The sequence below is a fragment of the Haemaphysalis longicornis genome, unplaced genomic scaffold (assembly GCF_048455015.1).
Source record: "Haemaphysalis longicornis isolate Haplotype H1 unplaced genomic scaffold, Haemaphysalis longicornis Haplotype H1 scaffold_3, whole genome shotgun sequence".
Lineage (NCBI taxonomy): Eukaryota > Metazoa > Arthropoda > Arachnida > Ixodida > Ixodidae > Haemaphysalis > Haemaphysalis longicornis.
This window is the reverse complement of record NW_027526335.1, coordinates 4,933,957-4,947,915: the sequence shown is the minus strand read 5'-3', so window position 1 is coordinate 4,947,915 and position 13,959 is coordinate 4,933,957. Positions and strand designations below refer to the sequence as shown.

Sequence of the window (13,959 nt, the reverse complement as noted above, 5' to 3'; positions counted from 1 at the left end):
CCTATGGGAGGGAAGCGGCCAGTGCCATGTTCGTTGATGGGGTAAAACTCTCCTTCTGTCATATCTCATTAAAGAGCCGGACAACGGATTTTGATACAGTGCATATCCTGCAGCTCACATGAAAGCCAGCGTTTTATAAAGTGGGGTAGCCGCAAGAAGTTCCAAAGCAACAGGCGCAAATAACTTTAGTTTGGCACTAAACTTTCTGAAGTATGAAAGGTGGCGCCATGTAGTGTACAAAAGTCTGCGAAAATTCAGAGAATTGTCTACTAATGCGTAGCATTCTTATGCCGCGTGTCTTGAGTGTCAGTTGTTTACAGCCATATTTTTTGGTTTTTCTAAAACCTGCCTGACCAATTATCTCCACTTATGCTATTATAACGATTACAGGTGGAACTTTCGAGAAAACTGCATTATATTGGAAATGCAGGGCGTTACATGGTTCGCACTTTAGTATTTTTTTATATTTTGTTATTTTTAGTTTTTCGAAAATTCGTGCGACCATATATCTTCGTTTACGCTATTACAACTATTACAGGTGGAACTCGCACGATATCTGCATTTTTGTGGAAATTCAGGGCGTTACACGGTCCCGGCTAAGGGCGGGGAGGGGGGGGGGAGGGGGTGGGGAGGTACTCGGCAAAGAGGGCTACGCATTAAAAGTGACAGTACCGTACGTGTGCAAACAAGTCCGTCTGTTTCAATGCATGATTCAGAAACTGCATAAACGAATAGAAAAGACTGCACAGTATTGTTGTTTTAGCCGTGGATAAGGTTTCAGACACCTCTTTTCCTCTCACGTACAGTGAAAAGTACGTTGCCGCACGGCTCGCTGTTATGCTTGCCAGCACTGCTTTTAAGATGCCACGTATCGCTCTGCCAGACGTAAAAATTCTGATTTCGAAAGTTCTAGGGCGCTATCCACAAAACCGCTTTGGTGTAGAGTGTTTTAAGTGATGCCCTTCATTTGGGATAGAGAAAATATACCCCACAAAAGTTGGTTGTCTGTCCCTTTAAGTAGTCATAAAGGCATAATCACCAGCAATACCACATTGAGAGAAAAATCAATACGTCTACGTTCCAAAGCAATGTGCTCGATGTGAATTTTACACAGCTTTGCTGATAATACGCATCGACCGATTGAAATGGCGCCTAATTTCTTTTTTCTTGCCGAAAAGTAGAGCTCAGTGTTGGCTTCCCAGGCCAGCAAGTGTCGGCTCAGTGACTGCGAGCGGACGGAGTTTGGTATACAGCTACCAAGTAGTTACGGAGGCGACAGGCACTAATAGTCCTTTAATGTGCGGAGCAGGCCCATGTGCACAATTAAAAAAAAAAAACGTTTGTCTCTCTCAGCAGTTAGTAATTATTTACCCAACGTGGCTGCTTCACGGAAGCCCTTCGTCGGCACCAATGACCGAAGAGATGTGCTTGGCGCAGGCGGCCGCCGGAATTTGTTGGGCGCTTGATTTTCGCAGGCGGTGGTTGGCTATTGTGCCGCGTTGCTTCGCCATAGCGGCCTGTGAACAGTGGACTGTGCTCTGGTGCACTCCAAGCAAGGTTATAACTACAATACATTCTGTTTGGGTGGTTTTTCATGTTGTGCAACGGTGACGGTTTTAAGGAGTGAGCTCAGCAAAATCTGCAGGGGGTTATTCCGAACTCGTATATCGCTATTTGAATAAGTACGCTGGGGTTGGTATCTCATCGTGAATTGTTATTTATGGAATGCCCTGCATATGGGCGGGGCGTAGTATTCGGGTAGCCCGGTTGTTTGAGGGGAAGCGTATTAATTGGGAGTCTGACTTATTGAAATGAAGTGAAATTTCTGAAACGAGCACAAGCTCCTTTGTACTAGATGTACCTCTTGCGCACATAAACAAACATGTATTCGTTCCTTTTGCTACACCAAATAAACCACCACTTGTGCTTCAACTAGTACTTAGCGTATGATCCCATGATTCCTCTGTAGCGCACTCTTAAGTTTCTTAGCGAAATCAAATGTTTACGCCTCATTTCATATCACGCGTAAAACATCCTGGCCTTTTACACCAGCCATCCTCATTGTCGTTTACTGATTTTAATTTTGTTTTTGTTGGGTGATTTTAGAGTTTACATCTTCATCCGTCATACATAACCACTGTTTTGGCGCTCTGTGCACTAGTTGACCTTGCGCCATAAACATCCAACTATCATCATCTTCGCCGATTCTTGAACCGGCTTTATTTGGTTCACGCGTCTAACGATAATAACCTCCCACCCTCGGTAGTACACTGTTTTCTGCACGACGTAAGCAGCAGGGAAATTTATTGAAATAAAACTATCCCATTACACCATCGTGGGCTCATACGTTGCAAATTATTCACTGTAGAATAAAAACGGACATCAAGGCACGACCCAAACTCACCCCGTTAAAGTAAAATTTCAGCTGCGTGGTTATTATAGGCTTTGAACTGATCGTCATCGAATATTGCAGCGTTCGTTTGTCTAGAAAAAGTCAATGTTGCCGCAAAGCTGTGTTTACCCGCGCATTTTATTCGTTACTATGAATATGCGTTGGTAAGTTTAGGGCACAATATTTCCCGAAGAAGTAGGAAGTAGACGGGGCAAGAGATTTTTGCGTAATGCAACTATAAACGAGTGCTGTTTTCTGAAATATACTTGAGAAGTATTTAGCCCAGCCTTCACGTTTGTCGTCGGGGATTGTTGCAACATTCAGAACAAAATAAATTGTCCCGAAAAGGAAAGAGGAGAGTAGTGGGTGATGGCTGTCGCGAACCCAGAGGTGAGGAACCATGTGAATCAGTGCCAAGCTTACCGATTGGTATCCTGTCCGGAAGTCCCTTGGCGGCTTCCCCTCGCCTCCAGTGCGCGGTGGACAGCAGGGTGATCAAGACGGCGTAGTGAAACCACCCACTGACCAGAACACCGCTCCGCCTCAGACACCACCACATCTCCGCCACAGTTCGTCCAGGGGGAGAGCGTAGGGACGATGCGGGTCGCTTCAGGGAGACGGGGAGAGCCTACTCCGCCGGCGGCAGCATCGTGAAGCGCCGCGGACAACGTCATGCAAACTGGCTCGGCACCCGCAAGATCTCATCGCTGTTCCCTGCAAGCTCGGGCTGGTACCACGTGTGGCGAGGCTCAAAGCGAAGTTTCTGGCTGAATACGGCTCAGCGCGATGATTTTGGGTACTCGCAAGGGAATATTCATCGTTACGGAAGCTAGGAAACGTGGAAATGAACTAAAATTTAAATTAACTGAATGTTAGCCAGGTATTCAGCTCCCCACTGTTAGGCTCTGCCTTAAGCGACCGCGTAAAGATTATTCCCAACGTACTGAGAAACTTGACGCTGTCATTGCTGCGCGAGAAGCTGAATACAGCGAACTGAGGTGAAGAGAAAAAGTTCTGCAACGACAGCGAGGGAAAAATCGAAAGAGAAAAAGAAAAATGAAGAAGAAAAGAGTAAACGATTGCGGTTATTGGTGGCGCGGGAATGCCTACGCCGGCGCACGCTCGCTATTCTGGCGGGTGGAGGTCCTACTCGCGAGTGAGACGGCGAAGACTGTTGCGCTGTCCGACGCGCCGGCACGGCTAGGCCGTTCTCCTCCCGCCGACGCTGCGCGCGCGAGAGAGATGCGAAGCCCCCGCTCCTCCCCTTCATCCACGGAGCATGCGCGCGGCATTCCTCCGCACACGTTCCGTCCTCCCGCCGGTGCGTCCCGGAGTCGGAGTGTGTGTGCGCGCGTGCCCGTGCGGGAGCCGGCTCCCAACGGCTGTTTCCGCTCTCCGTGCTATGCGGGCGGCATTCGGCGGTGTTCTTGAGAATGGTCGCCCCAGAAACGGGGGCGAAAGTGGGGAAACACTGGGTTACAAGGATTGCCTGGAGTCACCGTTTCCACCGTGCATATATGTCACCAGCAGCAAACACCGTTAAGCTCCCTGAAAGAACCGCGGAGTATCTATCTTTTACGACTGAAACAAGTGATCATCGAGAACGAGACGAGAGACAGCAGGGTGATCCTGGGATTAGACCTGCAGAGCGCCTTTGATCGGGTCAAGCACTCGGCCATCCTGGCGCAGGTGACGAAGCTGAACATGGGCGAGAGAATTTACGAATATATCAAGGACTTCCTGTCGGGGCGAAAGATAGAGCTGCACGCAGGGGATATCGAGCTACCAGAACGGGATATCGGCAGCGTGGGCACGCCCCAGGGGGGGGGGGGGGGGGGGGGGGGTTATCTTACTGCTGCTGTTTAAAGCAGCCATGAAGAGAAAATACAACTTCGTTTAATTTGAAACTCGCCTCAGCTCGATTACAGCCACAAAAGATGTTTTTTAACAGAAAAAAAACAGGAAGTATTTAGGAACTTTCAAATTTTGCGCCACAGTGACGTGTTATGGGCAAGAATGACGTCATACTGGCCAATAATTGGATTGGATTGGAAAACATTTAATGAGCATAAAAGTGGGTGGCTTTCTCAGTCCAGATAGCCGCGAGCTAGCGCAGCTGCTTGGGGGCGAGTGATGAGGCGTTCTTGGTCCTCGCACTGTGAGCTGGCCAGCACGCGCTCCCACTGCTCAGGGGATGGGGAAAGGAGGGGGTTTGGCGCGTAGGGGCATTCCCAGACCAGGTGGTAGGTAGTGTTTGGGACGGAGCAATAAGGGCAGTTGTAGGGGTAAGTGGAGGGAGAGATGTAGTGGAGTATCGTAGTGTTGTAGAATGTGTTAGTCTGCAGTCGACGCCAAATGCGAGCCGCCTGTGTACTGAGGGGTGGGTGAGGAGGAGGGTATTGAAGCCGCAGTTGGCGATAATGATATAGGATTTTAGTGTATCGGGGAGGGACCGGGGGATAGATGGAGGGTTCGGAAAGGTCCTCTTAGCTTCCGTCGACGAAAACGCTCGGAATGTAAGAGCGCGGGCAGCGGAGTGTGCCGCCTCGTTTCCCTCGAGGGAAGAATGGCCTGGTGTTCATACAATCTGGATGTGGGGGAGATCCTTGATTGAGGATAGTATCTTCATCGCTGAGGCAGAGATGGGGCCTGTACAGTAGTTGCGGCAAGCCTGTTGCGAATCTGTGAGGATTGCCACGTATACCGTCGTGGTGCTTGCGTGGAGAATGCTGAGGGAGGTGACATTGACAGATTTGGAGTCGACGACAACCAGTGCGTGAGCAGGGCGGGATGTATACGGAGCGACGTCGTGTATCGTGGTGTCCGGTTTGTTGTGGTATTCGGCTAGGAGGCGGGTGACGCGGGCGTGTCTTCTGCCTTGATTGAAAGAAGGGTGCATGTGTTTGGGGATGGGAGACACGAAGATAAAACATAATTTTCAGTGCGTTAACTGCACGTTAGCATTTAAGTGATGCGGTCAAATGGAGCTAGAGGCCCCATTACAGACGCCCAGTCATGTGTCGTCGCGACAGGTCAGTTAGGCGGCCGCCAAATGCACAAACAAGGTTCTGTGACGTCATAGAAAAGTGGCGGGAAATTGGCTAGGGGGTCGGGACTGCTTCACACGTTTTCTTTAATATATCTATTATTTCTTCGAATATTGCGAAGATATTGGTATAATTGTTATCGGGACTAAGCAGTCTCTCTAATAAACTTAACTTGTATTTTGTCTTCATGGCTCCTTTAACATCGTCATGATCCGGGTCGCCGAAGCGGTGGCGAGCGTCAAGGGCGTCCGGCATACCATCTGTGCTGATGATAAATACGTTATGGACGACCGGCGGCACGGACACCAGTATCGAGAGGATTCTGCAGACAGCAGTCTCTGCTATCTAGGAGCGGCTTGACAATACGGGCCTGCAGTGCTCGTCATCCAAGTCTGAGCTCCTGGTGTACTCGCCTCGCAAGGCCGGGAGACCTCGGTTGCCCCCGAGGGAGTGCGATCGCCTGGTTTTGATCGCTAAGACGGGTCAGAAAATTCCCGAGGCTCCTGAGATCCGGGTGCTGGGCGTGCTAACCAGCGGCAACGGCAGCAATGATACTCTGAGGAAGTTGGCGATCAAGACAAGTACCCCGCGGCTGACTCCGCGCGTGTCGTCCAAGCAGGCGGGCATGCGTGAGGAAGAGCTCGCGAGGCGGGGGCAATCCCTCGCTGCCAGTCATATGGCGTACATGGCGGCTTACCACGAGTGGTTGCAGGCGGACAAGAACAAGATTGACTTTATGATCAGAAGGTTGTACAAGCGAGCATTTGGGGTTGAAGGAGTCAACGAACACCGAGCGGCTGGTGCAGTTGGGCGTGTTGGCGGCACAGCGAGAGAGACTGGCGGGGTCCAAGACGGGCCGGGCCGTACACGAGGCCTTGGGGTACTGCTTTCAGGTCGCTTCACGAACTCAGTGATAAGGTTCGTGAAAACGTGCGGGCGAATCCCATCCCGGCGAAAGTACATGCAGAGCACAACCAATGGCGGAGGCGATCCAGGCCCAAGTACCTCATCCAGCAGTACAGCGGTGACGGGAGAACGAGATACGTGGATGCAGCGGACCACGGAAAGGGCAGATAGGCAGCGGTTACGATCAATGCGAGAACGGGGGAAGTGTCCACGTCAGCGAGTATGCGGTGTGTTGATCCAACCAAAGCAGAGGAGATCGCCATCGCCCTAGCAATGGCCGAGCCGTGGCGTGACACTGTCCTAAGCGATTCGCTTGAAGGTGTCCGAAACCTGACGAACGGCCGGATCAGTGACAAGGCAGCCAAGGTAATCCAACAAGTGGTTGCGCATGAAAAGAAGAGTGGACGTCAGGTGGATCCCGGCGCACGCAGGTCAATGCTCTCCGAGTACACCCAACCACAACAAGACGGCCCACGAGGAGGCGCGCGCAATTACACACCGCGCTCCGAATGCGGAGAGTTGTCCCGAGTGTGATTGGTGGTCGGAGACCACGGACAGAGCCAGAGGATACGGCGAAACGCTCAAGAACGTGCGGCTTTCGAGACGGGCGTACCCGCCGCCAAATCGGTCGCAGGGTCGCGTGGAAGCGGTGTGGCCAAGACTTCAGACAGCGTAGGTGCCATCACCGGCAGTGTTACATCGGATGTTCTCGGGCGAGTATCCCGAGGCCCTGTGCAGTGTGTGCAAAAAGGGACCGGTCAACCGGTGGCACAATGTATTGGACTGTGCAACTGAACCGGACAGTGCCAGTTTCGAGATGTATCCAGTAAAACTTCAAGGAGCCGTCGAGTCGGCCAGCAAGTCGGATAAGAGTGGGCCATCCAGCAGATCTTCACCGCGCTTGAAGGGCATGGGCTCCGACAAGGAACTAGTACTCAGTAGGGCTGCGAAAGGAGATGCAACGTCAGGCCGCGTTGAGGCGGAGCCGTAAATCGGTTCCCGCCTACTGCAAGATCTCTGTCAATAAAGTCTTTTACAGTCCAATCCAATCCATAGATGCTCGCGTTGCACTTAGAACCAGTCTTAGCTGTCTTTTGAGCTGGAGCTTGCAGCGGATAGACAAAGTGCGCGTACGGCTCGGGTTTCTTTACGCTTGAGATAGTAGACCTTACGAGCTAGTACTGCAAATCGGCTGTTTAAACTAAGTGTTGCAAGACAGTGCGGCCTGCAATCGTTTTGGAGAGCACATGTTGATTTCTTTAGTTTATGATGTTTCCTAGTTTGAAGCCATTAAAGAGCGCGGGAGAATAAACTTATTTCGTTTTTCGCGAACCCTGCGCTCCCATGAATCAAAACGAGTGGAGTAGTGGCGTAGGAGTTAGGTTGCAATGCCTGAAGTGGCATGCTTGGTATTTTTAGCACAGAGATTACATTTTTGGCGAAGACGGCGAAGGAAAATGTCCCTGTGGGCAGGCGAAATTTCGGCGCATACTAAAGAGCCCAGATTTTGCCTCATTGCCTGGGCATGGCTTAGGCACGTGTTCCTCTTTCTTTCCAAAAAACTACTAGTGGGCGCCATGGGTATATAAATGAAGGTGCTCTAGAAGTGACCTAACAAATAAAAAGAAAAAAAAACTCCTGTGTCGAAAGAACAAAGTTGGGGGAAGGCGAAGATTTCCAAAATCAATTCCAACACTAAACACGCCAACAAAGGAGAAAGCGGATCGTATTTTATTATCGGGACGGTTTACCTTACTGCAATTGTGCTCTCTAGTGCTTTACTCATGCATGAATTCCATAGCACCTCCCTAGCGTTCAACCATAATCGTCGTTAGACGGAGGGATGCATTTTCTGTCTAATTTTGCACGCCCACGCTTGTAGGGTTAATATTCCTAGGGATTTACGTCCCACACCACACCACACCACACCAAGCTGCTTCGAGCGTGCCGGAATGGCGCCATCGGGTAGACATGGGCTTCTCAGCGAGAAAGAACTCAGCTTCCATTCCGACAACACGGAGCTTTTTTTTTTCGTTCACTTCACGCAGGTTCATCCTCATCGTCAGAGAAAATTGCCTTTCCTGCGGTGAGTTTTGGGTGCACTACAGACGACATCAGTAAGAGGCTGAAAGCTTCGCTTCAAAAATTTAGGAACTTCCAAAGGTACATTGTCGGCTGAATGCTTAAGGCGCTATGCTATACGCCAAACGCCTAAAGGTTGGTTTTACTACTACATCAAAATAAAGTGCCAGGAAGACATTCTTTACAGGCAATGTAGGGGGTTTCACATTAGAGAATTAAATCCCTAGGACGTTTAACGAATAGCTCCATGAGACCTCATGTGTTCTATGAAACTGTATACACAGAGCCTTTAAAGTTGGCTTCACTATCTTGCACAAAATTTCGTAGAAAAGACAGCTTTTAAACCAGACATCAAAATATCAAGGCCATGGAGCCTATTATCAAGTAACTCAATAAGGCTCCATGCATCTTTATCAAAAGCTATAAAGCGAGGCCTCTTAAAAATAGTTCGACTATTATACACAAATGTATTCTTGCGACGAAATTTTTAGGGAAAAGTATGCAGTCTTATATCAAAGTACGAAGGCATTAGGCCCTACTTTTATGTACCTCTATAAGACCCGATGGATTGCTTGAACACGGCCTAAACCGACCCCCTTAAGTCAGCTTCACTATTGTATGCCAATGTATAAGAAAAAAATCTTTAGTGGCAATATAGGCTGGCGTGTCTAAGAATATTAACGCTTGTAGGGTTTTTATTAATTAGCATTTTCTTACGTAGCGAAACTATGACACAACCAGCGTTACAGACAGACAGACAGACAGACAGACAGACAGACAGACAGACAGACAGACAGACAGACAGACAGACAGACAGACAGACAGACAGACAGACAGACAGACAGACAGACAGACAGACAGACAGACAGACAGACAGACGTACCGACGGACGGACGGGTTTCCTCGCTGGGTTCATATAGAAATGCTCAGGCATGTCAAACGACACCTCTTAGGACAACTAAGCTCCTTTTATGAGTTGTGACGCTGAAAACAATACTTACTAATTGGACGCTGCAGGACGTTCTAGCGCCACTGGACGAAAGGAGTGAAGCGGTCGGAGCGCAAGCTGTTCCTCAGGGACGCGGCATGGTTCTTTTCTTTGTGATTCATTTGAACGCGCCGCAGCCTGTGGGAGCGCTCGTTTGCTTACTGTTTGTTTCCTGGAACACGCGCTTTTGAACGCGTCGCCGGCAATTGTCATTAATGGGGTGCTTTTCTGGGACAGCAGCTTTATCGCCCAATGAGATACAGAATGTCTTCGCGTTGGAAAAAAAATACAATGTGAGTGTGAAGCCCTGCGCACAAAAGACAATCAACACTAAACACCTAAGGAGGAACTTTTACATACCTCCCAGACAATCATTGCTAGAAGACGTCTAACCAGCACCCAGTACAATATTCGGAACTATTTCCGTGTAATGATCAAGCCTACGTGCATAGGTAAATCGAAGAGCAAAGAGCACTATTATTGTTAGTACTTTATCTCCTGGTAACCGCCTACGGGCGTGCCTTGTTCCCCACTGTAGCGTCCGAGCCGGCTGTGCTTCGAGATGTTCTGTCCACCGCATTTCGATGCTGCCGCAACAACTGCCCACTGCGCTTCCCGTGCGGCCTCGCGTTTTAGCAAATGAGTTTAGAAACACGGGTGGTAAATCATAAACAAAAAAATTATTCAAGGCGTGCTTTCTTATCTATGGCGAGCGAGCCCAATTTACTCAGCGGTTCCACCAAGGCGTGCCGTTTGTTCCCGTTGCTGTCGTGTTTCTTGCATAAATTTCGTAAGCGCGCTTTCCCGACGCAGTCACTTTTTCAGAATTGGTGGTGTTTGCTCTTTACCTTGGCATTTCTCTCCCTCTATTTTTTGTGTCTGAGGGGGAAAGCAATGACGTTTTTGTAAAGGTGTAGGTAATTAGGTTGTGAAATGCAAAGTAGGTAATATGATTGTGAAATGCTGTTTAAACCCATCTACTTCTGCTTTCACGAACGCGCGGCTGTTCCTTGTTATTTCGGCTAAGATTAGCAACCAGATAAGTTCAACGTGGGAAGGTTTGAATAAGCCAGTTCAGGGTGTGGTTCGGCCATAAACAGTGAATGAACAAACCTTAAAACATACAAATGCCCGTAAAATGCATTATATACTGGTTGTAAAAACAGAACTACAGAACGAAAAATACACACTGGAGCCCTCCCTTTAAAAAAACCCTCCGAGGACAGCTCACTTGTGAATGCGGAGATGTTACTACGCAGTTGAACTACGCAAGGTGCTTTCCACCAATGCCTCGCAGGTGACTACTGGGCCGCTGGGCGAGAGGAGCAGAACTAGTCGACGTTTGAAGCTCGGCACAAGGAGGGCGCTAGCCGAAGAAAGCCTTGGCTTGACCAGTGCTCGGAGTTGGGTGATGGGGGGTGGGGGATAGAAGGGGGGAGAGGTAGAGGGCATTTAGTGGGCAACGTCCAATGTGTGCACGGCCGGTGTGGTGGATTTGAGCCGTGTGGTGGGAATCAATGAGCTCCTGGGTGGTGTGCAGGCCCATTCGATGAAACTTGAAGGAGAGGGGCGAGGGTGGTAGGAGGAGGGCGTGCCTGTATGCTTTGCGGAGGAGTTGCGTCGAGGCGTTGGTGCGGTGCAGCAGTTTGTTTCAGGCAAGGGAGGCTTTCGCCTTCAAACCCGTTAGGAGACATTAGCGCCCGGAGAAATTTTTATTAGTGCTAATTATGCCCTTATTGTAGATTTTCTAGCCTGTAATAGTGATAATGCTTTGATCCGTCCTTCAATATTTCCCGAATGCCGTGTGGCCTGGGAAAACGCGATGAAGCAGTTGTTCACCGCATTCGCCTCAATGTCGCTTCTACCGGCCACTACGTCTGGTGTCAGGTCTCGGCCCGCGTGGGCCGGGAACCACTTGAGCGTGACCGGCGTCGTCCCCCGGTCCTCTCTTAGGATCCTCGCTGCAGCCTCGCACACCGCTCCTCTGGCGAAGTTGCGGATTGCAGTCTTGCTGTCGCTCAGGATCGTGTGCACACCCGGGGCGCTCAGGGCCAGGGCGATTGCCACCTCCTCCGCCTGGCTCGCTCCCCGGACGCACACGCTGCACGCGGTCTTTAGCTCCCCCGTGGCGGCGGTCACCGCCACCGCCGCGAAGGTGTTCGGACGGCTCCTGCTCCTGGCGGCGTCCACAACGAGGAGGCGGACGCCGCGGCCCGTGGTCTCGCCACGTGCCGGGACGCGGCGGCCCCCGCTTCCGAAGAGGCGGCGACAGTAACGGCAGAAGAGGATCCCCTGACGGACTACGGCGGAATCCTCAAGTGGCACCGCGAACAGCGACGCGGCTTCCCGCCCCCACACCGGGACTTAACCAGGTGGGAGGCGGTGAGGCTGCGCCAACTACAAACAGAGACGGTGTTGACCCCGGCGCTCGCGCGCCACGTGTGCCCGGAACTCTTCGAGAGTGAGGTGTGCAGCATGTGTGCGCGGGCGACGGCTACCTTGGCCCACATCATGTGGGGCTGTGACAGTGTTGAGGATGGTGCGTACCCGCCGCGTGTGAGACAGTGTGTGGGCTCTGCGGAGCCGAAGGACCAGAGATGGGCCGTCCAGCAGCTCGAGGCAGCTCTGGCCCTGCAGAGGCGAAAGGGAACCCCTAGAGGGAGCCCGAGTAGTCCGAGCGGGGCCGGGGCACGGTAGCCTCGGGATCTAGGCCCGACACACGCCTATAGGACTGTAGACGTAGTGTAAGACGGGGGAGCACCGCGCCCTGCGTGGCCGGATTTGCTCCGGCCCTCCATGCAGGACGCTTTGAATAAAGTCTTTTCTCTCTCTCTCTCTCTCTACCGGCCACTACTTGCACCAGACGCGCCCAGTTGCCTCCCCTCACTGTCACGCTTGCAGTGTTCGTGAGGACATAGAACATCTACTCTGTGTGTGTCCCCGCTATGACACCTCACGGCAAATGTTGAAAAAAACTTTGGGACTGCGTGCCGATGCACCACTGAATTTTTACAACGTCATCAGTCCATGGCAGTTCAATGCCGCGGCAACGCGGAGTACAAGGGCCTTGGTGACATTTCTCCGTGACTCCGGCCTGAACGAAACTCTGTGAAAGTTTGCTTTAATTTTACTACTGTGCGTGGTGTGTGTGTGTGCGTGTTTCTGCGTTTGTTTGTTTGTATGTGCCTATTTTCATTCGTTAGTGTTTGTGTGAGTTTTTGTGTGTTCGCTTCCTTCTCTCATTTTCACCTCTCGCATGTTCATATGGAGTAGCAAGCCAAGCTCGCTGCCAGGCTGACATCTCATCATTAAAGGCATCTCTCCTCCTCCACCTCTTGTAATAGTGTGCTATTCGTATTTCATAATATAACAGGTTACGTTAGTTTGGGTAAGGTTGAGTTATGTCAGGGTAGGTTTGTTTAGGTTGGGTTAGGTTAGGGTAGGTTAGGTTGGGGTTGGGTTGGGGTTAGATTTGGTTGGGGTTGGTTAGGTTAGCTTAGGTGCTGAATTATGCTGAACCTTGCTGAACCATGTTGTAGGTGGCAGTTACTGCAATGTACGATTTACTGAGATTTTCAATTGTGTGTACGCGTGTTGCCAATTTACAGTATCACGCTCGCGTGTGATTAATTCACAAAAACATGTTGTGCCTCTCCTGCTTGGTCTTTTTCAATAGGGCAGTATGTTGTAAATAAACAGACAAACAAAAAAATAAACATACAAGCGAGAAATCTTCTAATTAAAATGCACACAACACAACCAACCCAGCATCTACCTACGTATTCGAACACAAAAAAAGGATCGAGCAGCACTCGTGAGGGGCAGCGCCGGGATTTTATGCGCGATTATTTTGTAATGAGCAGTTTTGTAAACGCCAAGATTTGTCGCAGTCTGGCGGCCACTGAATAAACACGCATTGGCTAAGAAGAAAACCCGCTATATGGCGTATTCATCGTGTATGGCGATTACAACCACCTAATCAAATAAGCTTCGGAACAACGGCTTCTAATATTTTATCTTGTCCGTGCTTTTGATGTCTTCGTACTGCATGGGCGTAGCTCACACGCTACATCGATGTTCCGGCAGGCATGGGTGTACTCTGTAACTAGGCTCTAGCGCTTATCTTTGCGTCAGTGACCATGACGGCATCTGGGCTCTTCCTTTGTTCGAAAGTTTCTTCGGCAGCCGTTTCTTTTATGAGTTCCCTATTCAGTTAACGCCACGCCTCAGAGCCCGCCTGAACCATGTTCGGTGTACGTGCGGCCTTTCTCGCGGCTGCCGCTTGAGTGGCAGCTCCCTAATCTCTGCGCCGGGGAAACGAAGACGAGCAAAGTGGAGAAAGGCAAGAGAGAAAGCGGAAACTTTACTCTTTCTCTTAACAAGTCACCCCGTCATCTAAGACAATCATTCTTCAGTGATCGACGGGGCAACCCGTCGAAGGACGAACCGGCAACAATAAAGAAATCCCCCGAGAGACCGGAGGAATCCCCTCCGTCTCCTCACCCACCTCTTCCGCCTACGTCTTGCACCCTTCCAGCCTTCGC

General features: G+C 50.5%; 1 protein-coding gene across 1 annotated transcript in view; it reads right to left on the bottom strand.

Moving 5' to 3' along the window:
- The window catches only part of LOC144173880 (glutamate receptor 1-like), a 266,859-nt gene extending 263,272 nt beyond the window's left edge, over positions 1 to 3,587 (bottom strand). Inside the window, exon 1 of the mRNA XM_077702181.1 lies at positions 2,816 to 3,587. Within this exon, the coding sequence (XP_077558307.1) occupies positions 2,816 to 2,951 (136 nt within the window). The 5' untranslated portion in view covers positions 2,952 to 3,587. The remainder of the gene's footprint in view (positions 1 to 2,815) is intronic.
- Positions 3,588 to 13,959: the final 10,372 nt, after the last annotated feature.